The sequence below is a fragment of the Manis pentadactyla genome, chromosome 10 (assembly GCF_030020395.1).
Source record: "Manis pentadactyla isolate mManPen7 chromosome 10, mManPen7.hap1, whole genome shotgun sequence".
Classification (NCBI taxonomy): domain Eukaryota; kingdom Metazoa; phylum Chordata; class Mammalia; order Pholidota; family Manidae; genus Manis; species Manis pentadactyla.
Genome location: NC_080028.1, coordinates 75162858 through 75176193, shown reverse-complemented (window position 1 = coordinate 75176193; position 13336 = coordinate 75162858). Strand labels below are relative to the sequence as shown.

Here is a 13336-nt window from a genome sequence, read left to right as displayed (position 1 = left end):
GTCAACCTGGGGAGTGGGTCATGAAAATGTTCTAAAACTAGATTGTGTAATAGTTACATGACTCAATTGTATGTACACGTTTCAATGGTGCATTTTAGGGAATGTAAAATATATCTTAATGAAGTACAGGAAACAAATAACCTTATAAGGTTATTTGGCAAATAAGGTGAATTGTGCTCATTGCCCCATACTCTGTACCTTGGCTATCTTTTTTGGGTAAAGAAGGCAGTCTTCTAAGCATTGAAAGTAAAAGTTATTATTAACAAGATGTGGAGTTAATTAAACACTTTCGTGCTTATTTTCTTTGAGAAGACACAAATCAAATCTCCAGATGTAAAATTCTTAGAAGTCAAAGCTCTATACTACAATACTCTATGGAGGGGTGTTGCCAATAAAAATATTTTGAGGAAGTGCTCACTCCATATTTTCTCACTTGAGAGTCTCAGCAAGCAACCCCATCATGTGCTTCCAGAATGAGAGGATCCTTCTTCAGAGGTATTTACTTTGTAAATGAACAACAGTGGCTGAAGGCAAACAGGCTCTGTCATGAAGCACTAAGAAAAATAGCACCTGCCATACACAGTGTCATCTTAAAAGACTTCAAGTACCCAGTATAAAGACTCCCAAACTATCCTAACCCTCTCTCCAGAGAAAACAGGTGAAAAAACACATGTCACATTGCCAAGACATTGAACAAGAATGAGATCTGTCCTTTTGAACTAATATGGTTGCTCAGAATTCTTTATTCATTCTGCTTTGAAAATCCTAATGCATGTATTATTCCTTTCACAGTATACTTCTGAGCATGCTTTGCCAAGACACAACCATCTTATGGGTCAAGAAACAGAATAAACTCTTTTCCTTACAGAACTTACTCTGTGATCCAAGAGTTGTCACGGGTCAACAAATTCATCAACAAAGAGGATTCTACTAATGTGCCTCTCCTGTCATAAACATGCTTTCTTTTGTCACACAATTATGCAGAATATGACTCCAAAATGCATGTATCGGGGACACACAACCATTAGTCCCAAAGATACAAAGAAAATCTGTTTAAGGAAACCCAAAAGACAGTTGGTCAGTCTCTAGTCTATGCAAATCATAAATGTGTCAGGGGCTGTACCAGAGCCAACCATGTACAACCAATGGGGTTTCAGTAATTCTGTAACCCAGGGTGAATTTCCTGGAATCGTGCAATGCACAACCTGTGCAGCTGTACACAGAGGCCCTGGGATTAGCCATCTCCCTTCATCTTCTAATATGATTAGAAACACAGATTCATAATCACGGCCTTTCCCAGAAAGTATGTGAAAATGGAACAGATGAAAAAAATTGGGTAACGCCCTGAAGACAGGCCTCTGAAAACCAATTCTCTACATGCCAGCTTTATATAGGAAATTCTGGAAAAAAAAAATCACTAGATCTGACCTGGATGACTATTTTTAGAGCCTTCACTTTCTGGTCAGAGGCCCAGGCATCTTTCAGTGACTGGTTGAGCTCCTCTATGCGGTTCACATAATCCTGTTGAGTCAAATTCAACAGTTCCTTTTGGGATCCCTGTGGGCAAAAAGTGGGAAGACGTAAATGCAAAAGGAAAATCATTGTCTGACCATCAACCCCATGAACAATATTGAGTACTGGCTGAGCTTCAGTCTCTAAGTTTTCCTCATGCCCCCAACTAGGATTGATAGTTTTTGTCTTGTGATCAAAAAGGTTGAGTTTTCTGGAAAGATGGGCAGAGTCCAGGGACTGAGAAATGGCCTGAGAGGCAAGTCAGACCTAAGTCAACTCCCAGCTTAGCCACTTTCAGCTGCATGATTCTGGGTGAGCTGCCTTCCTCCCTGAGCCTCACCTGTGAACAGTGGTAACAGGACTTACGGTTACAGGATTTACTTTATTCTATGAATAAAGTATTCTACCATGTGCAAGGCATGGTACACCAGATGCTTGAGATACAAAGGTGAGTAAAAAGGCATTAGGTACAGAAGATGGGATGGACATTAATACAAACTGAGGTAAATGCTCGGGAGGAAACAATTCTATGAGGACACACATCACAGTTCACTGCTTCATGTAACATTAAGGAAGAAAAAGTGCTGATCACTGACACGCACCGAGAGCCCAATTTGGGGGATATTCAAATGTGGGCGGAAAGGTTCATCTTAGAATGCAAGAAATATGGAATACAAAGGAATGGACTTAAAATGGGTTATCACGAATGGTTTCCTGGAGGAAGTGATACTGGAGACAAAAGCTAGGTGGAGCACAGGTGTCAATTAGGCAAGGGGGAAGTGGCGCTAACTAGAGCAGGAAGAGTATTCGGGACAGAGAGCAGACCACGGCAAAAACCCACACAGAAGTCAGCAAGATCATCACATAGACAGAATAACAATATATACATAAAGACAGCAGAGCCCTTGGCACACAGCACAGGCTCATTCATTCTTGGCTATTGTCAAGATGTTGTTTTCACAGCTCACAGAAATGAGGGCCATGCTAACACATACAAGGAGGCCAGGAACTAAATCTCTTTTCTATGAACATGCTCTGGGATCCAAAGTGAAGAAATACAAGTAGAAATACAAGTAGAAGGTTAAGGGAATTTAGACTGATCCCAGCTAGTCACACAAACTGTGAAACAGGGTCCTCCCTGATCCTTTAAGGTAGGAGAAGCGAGGTGACAGTTTGCACAAATGGGCTGTGCTCAGAGTGGCTTATGTCTCTTCTGGGCTGAGGCAGTCAAAAGTGACCATTTCTTGGCTCTGCAGCCAAGCTAAGGCCTCTAGACTCAAGATAATGATGGTGACAGCAGCTAACACTTACAGAGCATGTAACATCTGTGGTCTAAGCACTTCATACACATTAACTCTTTTAGTCCCTGTAGCAATCCTAAGAGACACAGACTAGGTAGCACCCCCATTTTACAGGTAAGTAAATTGAGGCACAGAGCTGTTAAGCACCTTGCCCCAAATCACAGAATTACCAAATGGTAGAGCTGGGATTCAAATCTAGGCAGTTTGACTCCAGCTTACCTTCTTACCCACCACTCTATGCTGCCTCTCTGAACTATAATCCAGAAGGTGCAATCTCACCTATCTCAAGGGGCCAGTAATGTTTATGCATCAATTGGGACAGTGAGGGCTGTGCAACCTCAGTGGTGCCTGCCCTGGGTAAAGGTAAGAATTTATTCTACTATTTATTCTTCAATCAGGTAGAATTCAAGACAAGCCAGAAATCTGGATCCCTATGTTAAATGTAGTTTTTAAGAGTTGGTAAATGAGACATGTTTTTTAAAAGCAAATTCAGGCCAATTAAGATTCCTGTGGGTCATGTCCAGCCAGCACAGCAGCTGTGTGCAGCCTCTGCAGCAAAGTATGACGGGTATACCAGGCAAGGTGGCACCCCAGGGAGATGGCTCTGGTTGGCTCGTACAGTGGCCCCTGTCCCCAGACAACCCAGCTTTGCTCAGGCATTGTGGTGAGAAAAGATGCCTTCAGAACACCAGCCCGAGGCAGGCTCCTGCAAGCCTGGCCAAGTGCACCACTGGCATCTGTCCGTGCATCAGTTGGTGCCCCAGGAGGACCGAGCACAATACGCTGCTCAAGAATTAATCAAACAGCAGCCATAGAGATTGATGTCACGTGGAAGAAGAAACACAAATGTCAACCCTCCCTGCATTCAGAAAACAACTTGCTCACCTCCTCAAAGTCATCCAGCTCCTCCAGCCTGGTCCGAACCTTCTCCGACATTGCGGGTGTGGCACTCCCAGCTTTGCCTAAACACAATGAATTCAAGTGACACAGGTGGCTTTCCTCTGTCACCAACGCCCCAAAGGAAGGCATCTTTCACTCTGCACTTCATCATGAATACAGAGAACATGGAACAATTTTCTTACAGAAAACTCTGACGTTTTGAAAGCAACATCCTTATATAACCAAAGTTCCACTGGAAGCTTTTCGGTTTAGAAGCTGCCCTAGGAGCTCAGGAGTTCAGCCTCAAAAAAGTTTGATATTTACAAACTTTCCACTGCACTGTTTATTCCTAAAGAAAGGTGATCTGGATAAGGATGCCAAAAATCCCTCATTTAATTGTTTTCCACAAAAGGCTTTCTCAAAACAAAAGGCCCGTAAGACACTGCAGAACTGTTGTATGCTTATGCTAGCGAAACAATGATCTCCCTCTCTGCCCAGAGGTAGAAACAGTAGGGCTTCAAAGCCTTCCCTTCAAGCAAACAGGACTAGCTGTGCCTGCTTCCATCACCTGTCAACGCAATTCCTTCCACGTGCAGCGACTGGTGGAGAGAGACGAAAGAAAGGACTCCTGGCTGTGGGCCAGCCACAGGGCAAAGCTGGCTGTTCAGCTGGCTGTTGCTCTCCTGAGTCTCCAATTTCAGACCCTTTGCCCCATCTTATGGGGCTTCTGTCATAGAGTCTGAGGTCCCCTACTGTGCTCAGCCTCAGGAACTAAAGTGTATTCTTTCAAGCGCTGGTTTCTTGGCTTTGGCATTAACCCACAGCCCTCTCTGGGACCAGCAAAGAGCAGGGTACAATTAGACAATTACTGAACACCCAGTAAAGTTAAGAAGTTGCCAATGTTTTTTTTTACCTTGTTTCTGCTTTTTCAAAACTTCACTTTCAAATACATGTAGAACAGTGCATATATGTATTTTTTTTAATTAAAGCATCATTGATATACAATCATGATGGTTTCAAATACACAACACAGTGGTTCAGCATTCACTCATATTATCAAGTCCTCACCCCCTCCACTGAGGTCATTGTCTATCAACATGTATGTACATTTTAACAGATAATTATAAACTTAGGAACTACCACCCTACTGTTTCACACATTCACTACCAACTTTAGTTCATGACATTGACGTGTGATGTAACACAGAACTATAGGGCACCCAGTTTCACTGCTGCTAGTATTTCCCACTGTGTGAATCACTACAATCCTTTTTTATTTTCCTGTCGCTGGATGTCTGGCTGTTTCCTGGCTGGGGCTACTGTGAAGAATGTCTCTGTGAACATTTCTGTGCATGTCTCCTGCTTCTCCAACTTGTACAGTTATCACAGGTGAGTTAACATGCAGATTCTGATTTTCAGGCGCTCTGAAAAGCCTGACGCTCTGCATTTCTAATGAGCTCCCAGGTGATGTCACTGTTCCTGGTCCTTGGAGACCACACTTTAAGAAACACGGATTTGGGCAGAGTTGGAAAAAATGCTTTCTATAAAAGGGCCAGATATAAATATTTTAGGTTTTATGAATCAAGGTCTCTATACTACTTCACTCTAGCATTATAGCACAGAAGCAGCCACAAACAATGTGTAAACAAATTGGCATGGCTGTGCTCCAATAAAACTTTATTTACAAAATCGAACAGTGAGCCAGATTTGGCCTACAGGACATAATCTGCCATATTTCTGATCTAGGGTATATCCTAGTAATGGAACTGCTGGGTCAAAGGGTTGGCCCACCTTCAGGTTTAGTAGATAATGCAAAAGTGCTATGGTTGTATCATTTTACAGTACCACCGGCAGCTTAAGAGAGTTCCTGTTGCTCTACAATCTCACCAGCAAGTGATTATCGGCACTTTTTGCAGTGGTATAACGTAGTTTTTATGGTTTGGTGTCAACGTTATGTCCCTAACAGCGGTGCTCATTCTCTGATTTCCTATGTGCTGTCTCAGTCTGCAGGGAAGTGGGGGACAACTACAGCTGCTGCACCAGCGACTGGCACACAGGCCACAGCTGCGCTCATCTGCACCCCAGTGGTATACGACCTACCTCAGTCACTTCAGAATCACCTGGAGCTTCTGCAAGGAATTCCTGGGTCCCATTCCTAGGATTAGTTTAACAGATAGAGTGGGACCCAGTGGTATTTGTATAAAAGGTATAGAATTGTTCTTCAGGTGACCCTCCTGCACAGCTAGTTTGAGACACTCTGGTCCAGAGCTTCTGGCCCTGAGTCTTGGCAGAAGAAATTGAGAACTGCTGTGTTCAGGCACAAGTGGCTGTGAGGCCTGCCTGACTCCCCTCCCCAGTGTATCTGTTCTCACAAGGAATAAAGAAGGCAAAGGATGGATCTCTAAAAAGAGGAATTACAACTGTCCCCCAATTGGCAAGGAGGCACTTAGAGGGGAGACTATTGCTCTGTAACCTGAAAACCAAGCACTGAGCTTGTTTTACTCCTAGTAACCTCTTTAGTCTTTTTTTTTCATTCATTATCTAAGTATGTATTTCAATTCTACTAAGTCTACACATCATCGAGGAAATAACAGCTTCAACTGAAGTAAACATCAAGATTGGATACTATACGTTTTCCTTGTAAAATTATATTAAAGGAATGGAAAAATTCCCCATCAAAACAATAAAAACTCACCTTTTTCAGATCCCACGAACAGATTCTGCGCAGGCAAAAAAAAAAAACAAAAAACATGCTAGTATTTTTTAAAACTTACTGGATTCTGTAACAAAAAATCTTGTAACATACTTAAATTATTCAAGTAGCATCAAGATGATACAATCCATCATTTTCTAACAAAGCCATTTACTGATCCAAATAAAAAACACAAATGTTTATGCCAAGGAGGAATATATAGCTCACCGGAAACTACTGGTGATTCAAATTTCTGCACAGCTCAGGACTCTCAAAAGTGAGCCAAGATGTAGCAAAATTTTGAGGACAATGAGGGTCACATGACAGCATTTAGCTGACTCTAAATCAGGGTTTCATAACCTGGTACAACTGACCTACGGGGCTTGAAGATTCTGTCACTGGGGGCCATCCTGTACACTGAAGGATGCTGAGTAGCACCCCTGGTCCCTATCCACTAGATGCCAGTAGCCACTCCACAGCTGTGACAACCAAAATCATCTCCAGACATTGTTGTATGTCCCCCAAAGGGTAAAATTACTCCTGGTTGAGAATCACACTCTAAATTAACTCAGTGCATTCAGAGAATAAGAAAAAATTTAATAGTCCAGCAATTCTGCCTGTTTTGCCCCGTACACCCCTGGGAGAAAGGGGGAGAGGAGAGGCTGTGGCAGAGCCCTCCTGGCTGCCTTCCGAGCTCACCCCTTCCTCTGCGCTCACAGCCCCGACTTCTGATAGTACCACGTCATGTTTCCCAGCTTCCCTCGCATTGGTGGAGGGGGACTCTGGAAGTCGCCAGAGGTGAGAGAAGGAGCATCCTACCTTCCCCATTCTTGCTAACAACCTGGACATGAGGTGACACTGACCCTGGCAGAGCAGCAAGACAGAAGGAGCCAGGTCCTTGATGCCTGTGGAGCTGCCATACCACCCCTGGGCTACCCACCTCTGACTTCCTTTCAGTGGCAAGAGAGATAAGTGTCACCTAAATTATGTCACAGGTAATGGTATCACCATCAGGTAGGGCTCCAGTCCTAAGCAACTGAGCCTGGTCCTCAGGAACACAGGCACTCACCTGCCTTCCCGAGTTGGTCTCAGCTCCCCTGAGCCTTTAGTTCCCTAAGCAACTTTCCAAGTAGACGGTGAGCCCCCTTGTCTTTCATGTATGTCCCTGGGCACGAGCCAGTGACTTCACCTAGCAGCACCCTGGGAAACCATGAACTTTCTGCCCTGGAAGAAGCTGGCTGAGTGGGACTCACTGAGCAACAGGACAAAATAAACCATCTCCAGGGCGCTCTCCTCACGTCATAATTCAAACTCCCCAGAATCAGGATGCCTGTGCAATTCTTTCTCTGACCTGTGCTACATCCCTGATTCCAAGAAACCAGTCGGCATGTTTCCTCCCAACTAACACTGGCAGTGAACGTGAGACTTACAAGGCTCGGGAGCTGCACTTCCACAATAGTAATGCTATGATGTATAAGAAATATGGATTTGTCTTCCCTGCTCCCAGCGGAGCTCCTAAATCCCTGGGAATTTCCTGTGATGAGGACAAGTTGTCTTTTATTATGTTAACAAGGTGACTCTGGACCCGCACTAAAGGGTGGGGACTGGGTGCCAGTGAAGCCAACCATGTGACTAAAGGGTCTGAATTTTCAGTCCCACCCCCAATGGGGAGAGGAGGGACTGGAGGTAGAGTCCAACAGTGAATGGTCAGTGATTCAATCAACCAGGCCTAGGTAATGAAGCCTCCATAAAAACCCAATCTCAGAGAGCTCCCAGACAGGGATACCAGAAAGCATCCACGTGCCACCATTCTGGACCCCAAAATCCACAGGGACAAGAGCTCCTTTGTTTGGGACCTCACTTTACATGTCTTTTCATCTGGCTGTTGAGTCCTATCATCCTTTGTAATAAGCTGACCATCTAGTGAGTAAACTGGTTTCCTGAGTTCTGTGAGCTGCTCTAGCAAATTAATTGATCTGACAGGGTGGTGAGAAATTCCGATCTGCAGTCAGTCAGAAGCATGGGTAACAACCTCGTCTTGTGACTGGCCATGAAGAGGAGAGCAGTTCTCTGGGCCTGAGCCTGCAACCTGTGGGATCTGATGCCATCTCCAGGTAGACAGGGTCAGACTTGATTTGAACTGTAGGACACCCGGCTGGTGTCGGGGAATTGCTTGGTGGGGCAGAAAAACCCGCACCTTGGAATGGGGTGCAGATCAAAATAACAAAAAGAAATTGACAACTGAATCTGAAGTAGCCCCTGGAGGAAAGTGTCCTATACTCACAATAGACAGCTTTTCTGTGGTGGTGTAGCAGGCGAGAATTTCTCCGCGTTTGCTGGCCCAAGGCTCAAAGTCGGACCCCACGATGGAACTATCATCTCTGTCACGTTTCTTTCTGGAGCTGTCCTAAGGAGAGGCAAGACAATCTCTTCAGCAGCAGCAGCATTTGGATCTTTAAAAAAAGAAGTACCAGCAAATAGGGTGACCACAGTATTGTACACTTGAAATTTGCTAGGAGAGGAAAACTTAAATGTTCTCATAAAAAAAAAAGGTAAATGTATGAGGTGATGGCTGTGCTAATTAACTCAACAGAGAGAAATCCTTTCCATTCACAAGGTACAGGTATGTCAAATCGAAACACCATACACTTTATCTTACAATTTTGTCAATTATACCTCAGTAAAGCTAAAAAGATAAAAGTATACAGGGGAGCCTCCTACACTGTTGGTGGGAGTGTGGACTGTGCAGCCACTATGAACGGCAGTAAGAAAGTTCCTCAGAAACCTAAAAATAGAAATACCATACAACTCAGTAACTCCACTTTTAGGAATCTACCCAAACAAAATCCCTAATTCAAAAAGACATATGCACCCCTATGTATATTGCCACATTTTTTACAATAGCCAAGAAATGGAAGCAACCTAAGTGTCATCAATAGATGAATGGATGAAGAAGAGGTAGCACATATACACAATGGAATATCATTCAGCCATAAAAAAGAAAGAAACCCTGCCATTTGCAACAACATGGATGGACCTAGAGGGGATTATGCTCAGTGAAATAAGCCAGGAAGAGAAAGATAAATACCATATGATTTCACTTATTTGTAGAACCTAAAAACAAAACAAAACAAAATGGATAAAATAGCAATATACTCAGACACTGAGAAGTGACTGGTGGTTACCGGGGGGGATAAAAGGGCACAGAAATCTCAATCATAATATAAGTTGGTCACAGGGGTGATAGTACAGCAAAGGGAATACAGTCAATGATTCTGTAATATCTTCCTATATTGACAGATAGTAAGTGCACTAGTTGGGGTGAGGATTTAATAATGTGAGTAACTGGTAAACCACTGTGTTGTATACTTACATATCAACTACACTTCAATAAAAAAAAAATCAAATCAAATAAATAAAAGTATAAGCAGAAGGCAGACAGTCCCTCCCTGCAGAATAGAACAGACCTGCCTAAAGGTTTACTATGATAAAATGTTCAGGCCAATTCATATTCAGGCCAATAAACATCAAAAAATGTCCAAACTCATTATGAATTAAGGAAAGGCAAACTCAAAGAGACCATATTCAGTGACCAAAATGGCAAAGGGTTAAAATGACAGATAGTATCCAGTTGGCAAAGATGCAAAGAGACGGGCACTCTGGAATATTGCTGGTGGGAGTATAAACTGGCAAAACCTTTTTGGAGAACAATTTGGCAGTAGCCATCAAAACCTGAAATATACACTGCCTTAACCCAGTAATGCACTTCTAAGAAGTTACCCTGCAGAAATGCTTGCACGTGTGCACCAAGATATATGTACATTCAAGGGCCAATACATCACTGTCTACACCAGCAAATACCAGAAACAGTCTACGTCTACAATGGAAACAGAATGGTGAATTAAAAGTAGGGACACATTCTTCAGGATATGACACAGCCATTCTAAATAAGAAGGTGATTCTATGTGTACTAATATGGGAAGCTCTCCAAGACATATTGTCAAATTAAAAAATATATATATTAATATACAATTTATGTTAAAAAAATACACAGATTAATGCAATGCGAGCACAGAATGACAGCTAAGAGTGTGCATTCTGAAGTCAGATCAGTTGGGTTTGAATTTCAGCTTGGGTGTTACTTAACATCTTCCTCCACATGTGCCTCTTTAGCTGAGGATTCTCATGTGTCTCTGAGAAGGCTGTATGGCAACTAATCTGGATGCACTTAGAAATCACCTGCCACACAGTAAGCTGATACTACTATTAATGTTCTTTATATGAGTACATGTGTCAATGCTCAGAAATTGCTGTCATATGTATCTATGAAAATACAAAGTTATAGAAAATACAGAATGGACCACCTCCAGGCTGGCAAGCAGAAGGAGGGAAGACTTCATCTTCAGTGTTTGACATGAAAAACTAGTGAATTACATGTGATTACATAAGAATAATCCAAAAGAAATAATTATAAAAAGAGAGAAATTAAAACCAAGAGTCAATTTTAAAATGCTTGAAAAAAGAGAGGAAATGTTTAGAGGATCTGTCACAGCCTCTCTCTGGCAGGGGCTGCACCCTGTGGACGTCTGGACTATCTCAACTATGACAACCAGAATGCATCCCTGGGTGACGTGTGTAATTTAAAAACAAATAAATGAAAACCTCCACCCCAGTACCCACTGGATGGCCACCCACTGTAGCGACCACCGTGGCTGCAGGGTCAGCAGTGGCTGCAAACATGGACAGGGGGTCGGTCCCATCCAGGACGCTGCTCAGTGGGTCCACCATGGAGCTGGAGGACGAGGAGGACGTGGAGGAGGTGCTTCCCTTCCGGCTCACTCTCTTCGTCTTTGACTCCGTGACCTTCAGAGAAATTTGTGGAGGTCAAATGGAAATCTCTGACTTTTCCCAGTGAAGCACTGAAACAGGTTACCCCTCATCCCCATGAGCTACACCAACCAGTCCTTTGCAGCAGGGACACTTATTTTTTGTGACAAGCTAACATGATTCAGAATCCCAACTGTTGAGGAAGGGAAGGTGGAGTCAGGAGGGAAGAGACAGGGCCATGGCGATTTAGAAGGTGGTAATGTAATCACATTCCTATAGGGCCTTCTTGCTCAAAGTATGGCCCCTGGACAAGCAGCAGCCGTATCACCTGGGAGCTCAGCAAAAATGCACATCTCAAGTTCTGCCTCTGATCCAATACATCAGAATTTGCATCTCAACAAGATTAGCAGGTATCTGTAAGGCAGCAATAGGCTAGGTGGCATAATGAACCAGGTTACCAAAAATCCCAGGGTCATCCTACTTTGAGGACAATCCCAGTGGTTCTGTACACTACAATGCAGGGAATGCCCAGAAGATCCCCAGAAAGGAAGGACATCTCTTCCTTTTGGTATTAGAGAATGAAAACATCCTTCCTTTTGGAGAACTTCTCCCAAAGACACGTGCTGGTGCATGTGCTGAGGCATAGGGGGAATATGGAGGGTGATGTCCTATCTTTCTTCCACTGGACCCATCTCTTCCCAGTTTTAGAGATGACCAGACCAGGGATGAACCGCTGAGCTAAGAGGATCCAACAAGAGTTTCTGCTGGAAATTTACAAGTGGTGCCCAGGAGGACTAGTTAGGTTCCACTGCTTTTTAAATGAGGAAGCTTTGAAAGTCCGGAGGCCAGCAGCTGAGGGACAGTGAGGGACACTTTGGACATGTGTCCATAGGGAAGCAGAGAAAACCAATCTCTTCACAGAGAGAGGATAGGATGGAGCAGAATGAAGGAGTGTTGGATAAAAGGGCATCTTTCCCCTGGTCCCTAGAAAGAAGACCCTAGAACATCCATCATTCAGGATCTTCCGGATCACAGTTGACTTTATGCTAATGAGATGATCCAGCAAGGGCACTGGTCACAAGACCAACTACGTGATTAGAGGGCCCTTGAGCCAGGTAAGGTCAGTCTGACCTCAAGGGAGGGGAGGGAAGGCTGTAGATCAAGTTCAGTCACATATCGCAGGACTCAACCAATCATGCCTATGGAATGAAACCTCAATAAAAAGTCTGGACACTGAAGCTCAGTGGAGCTTCCTAGATTGTGAACACATGAAGTGCTAGGAGGTGGTGTGCCCTGATTCCATAGGCAGAGGGCATGGGAGCTATATGTTCAAGACCTTCGCCCTATGTGTCTCTTGTCCCATCATCATTTGTGTCCTTTATAAGAAAACCGTAAGCGTAAGTATAGAACTTCTCTGAGTTCTGTGACTTGTTCTAGCAAATTATTAAACCTGAGGGGGGTCTCAGGAAACCCTTGGACTTTTAATCAGTTTTTCAGAGGGTGCTCTGGGGACCCCTAAACTTGTGGCTGGTGTCTGGAGTGAGGGCAGTCCTATTGAAGACTTTACCCTAAACCTGAAGGGTCTCACACTAACCCCAGGTGATTGAGTGAAGTGCCTCCCATGGATGCACATTTATTGTTTTCGTCTGCCTGGCACCTACTCCTTCACCTCCCAACTCTCAGCTCCCACAGGCCCAGTGGGGTAGACTCTGCTTATGGTCCCAAGGTGGGCACTAGGCCCAAACCAATCAGTGAGCATATTCTATGCTCCATCACAGAGTTGGTTCAAGGAGTGAAATAACATGACTGAGCAAACAAAAACTGCTGGAGAAAAGACTCCCCCTGTTGTGCTGTTGCTAAGCCATTAGGATGTGAGCTTGCAGCTGCTGCAGTTAGTCTGTTTCCACGTGCTGGGGGAGTTCCTGAGAAGGATTCAGCTCACCGGTGGGTTAGCTACAGCTGCAGGAGCCCATGTGCACTTAAGAGGTCCTGGGAGGCCGAAGCTCAGTGTCGTGACTTCTTGCTTTATGTAATCACATGTGTATGTTCTCAGGTTCTCTGTCACTAAGAAACTTATTTTCCTTGCTCTCCACTGGCATCTGCCTTCCTCCTCTCCACCCATGATG

General features: G+C 44.0%; 1 protein-coding gene across 11 annotated transcripts in view; it reads right to left on the bottom strand.

Annotated features, from left to right (window-relative positions):
• VPS35L (VPS35 endosomal protein sorting factor like) overlaps positions 1-13336 on the bottom strand; it is a 123710-nt gene that overhangs the window by 102179 nt on the left and 8195 nt on the right. For 7 of the 11 annotated variants that reach the window (XR_008992127.1, XR_008992126.1, XM_036917067.2 and 4 more), the window contains exons 3-7: positions 11046-11246; positions 8668-8790; positions 6387-6411; positions 3699-3775; positions 1429-1557 (exon numbers count right to left, since the gene is read on the bottom strand). Coding sequence is in view for 9 of the 11 variants with exons in the window: in XM_036917067.2 (XP_036772962.2) it covers positions 1429-1557; positions 3699-3775; positions 6387-6411; positions 8668-8790; positions 11046-11246 (555 nt within the window). In the remaining 2 variants the exon portion in view is untranslated. The remainder of the gene's footprint in view (positions 1-1428; positions 1558-3698; positions 3776-6386; positions 6412-8667; positions 8791-11045; positions 11247-13336) is intronic. The other 4 variants (XM_036917064.2, XM_036917069.2, XM_036917066.2 and 1 more) reach the window with 3 other exon arrangements.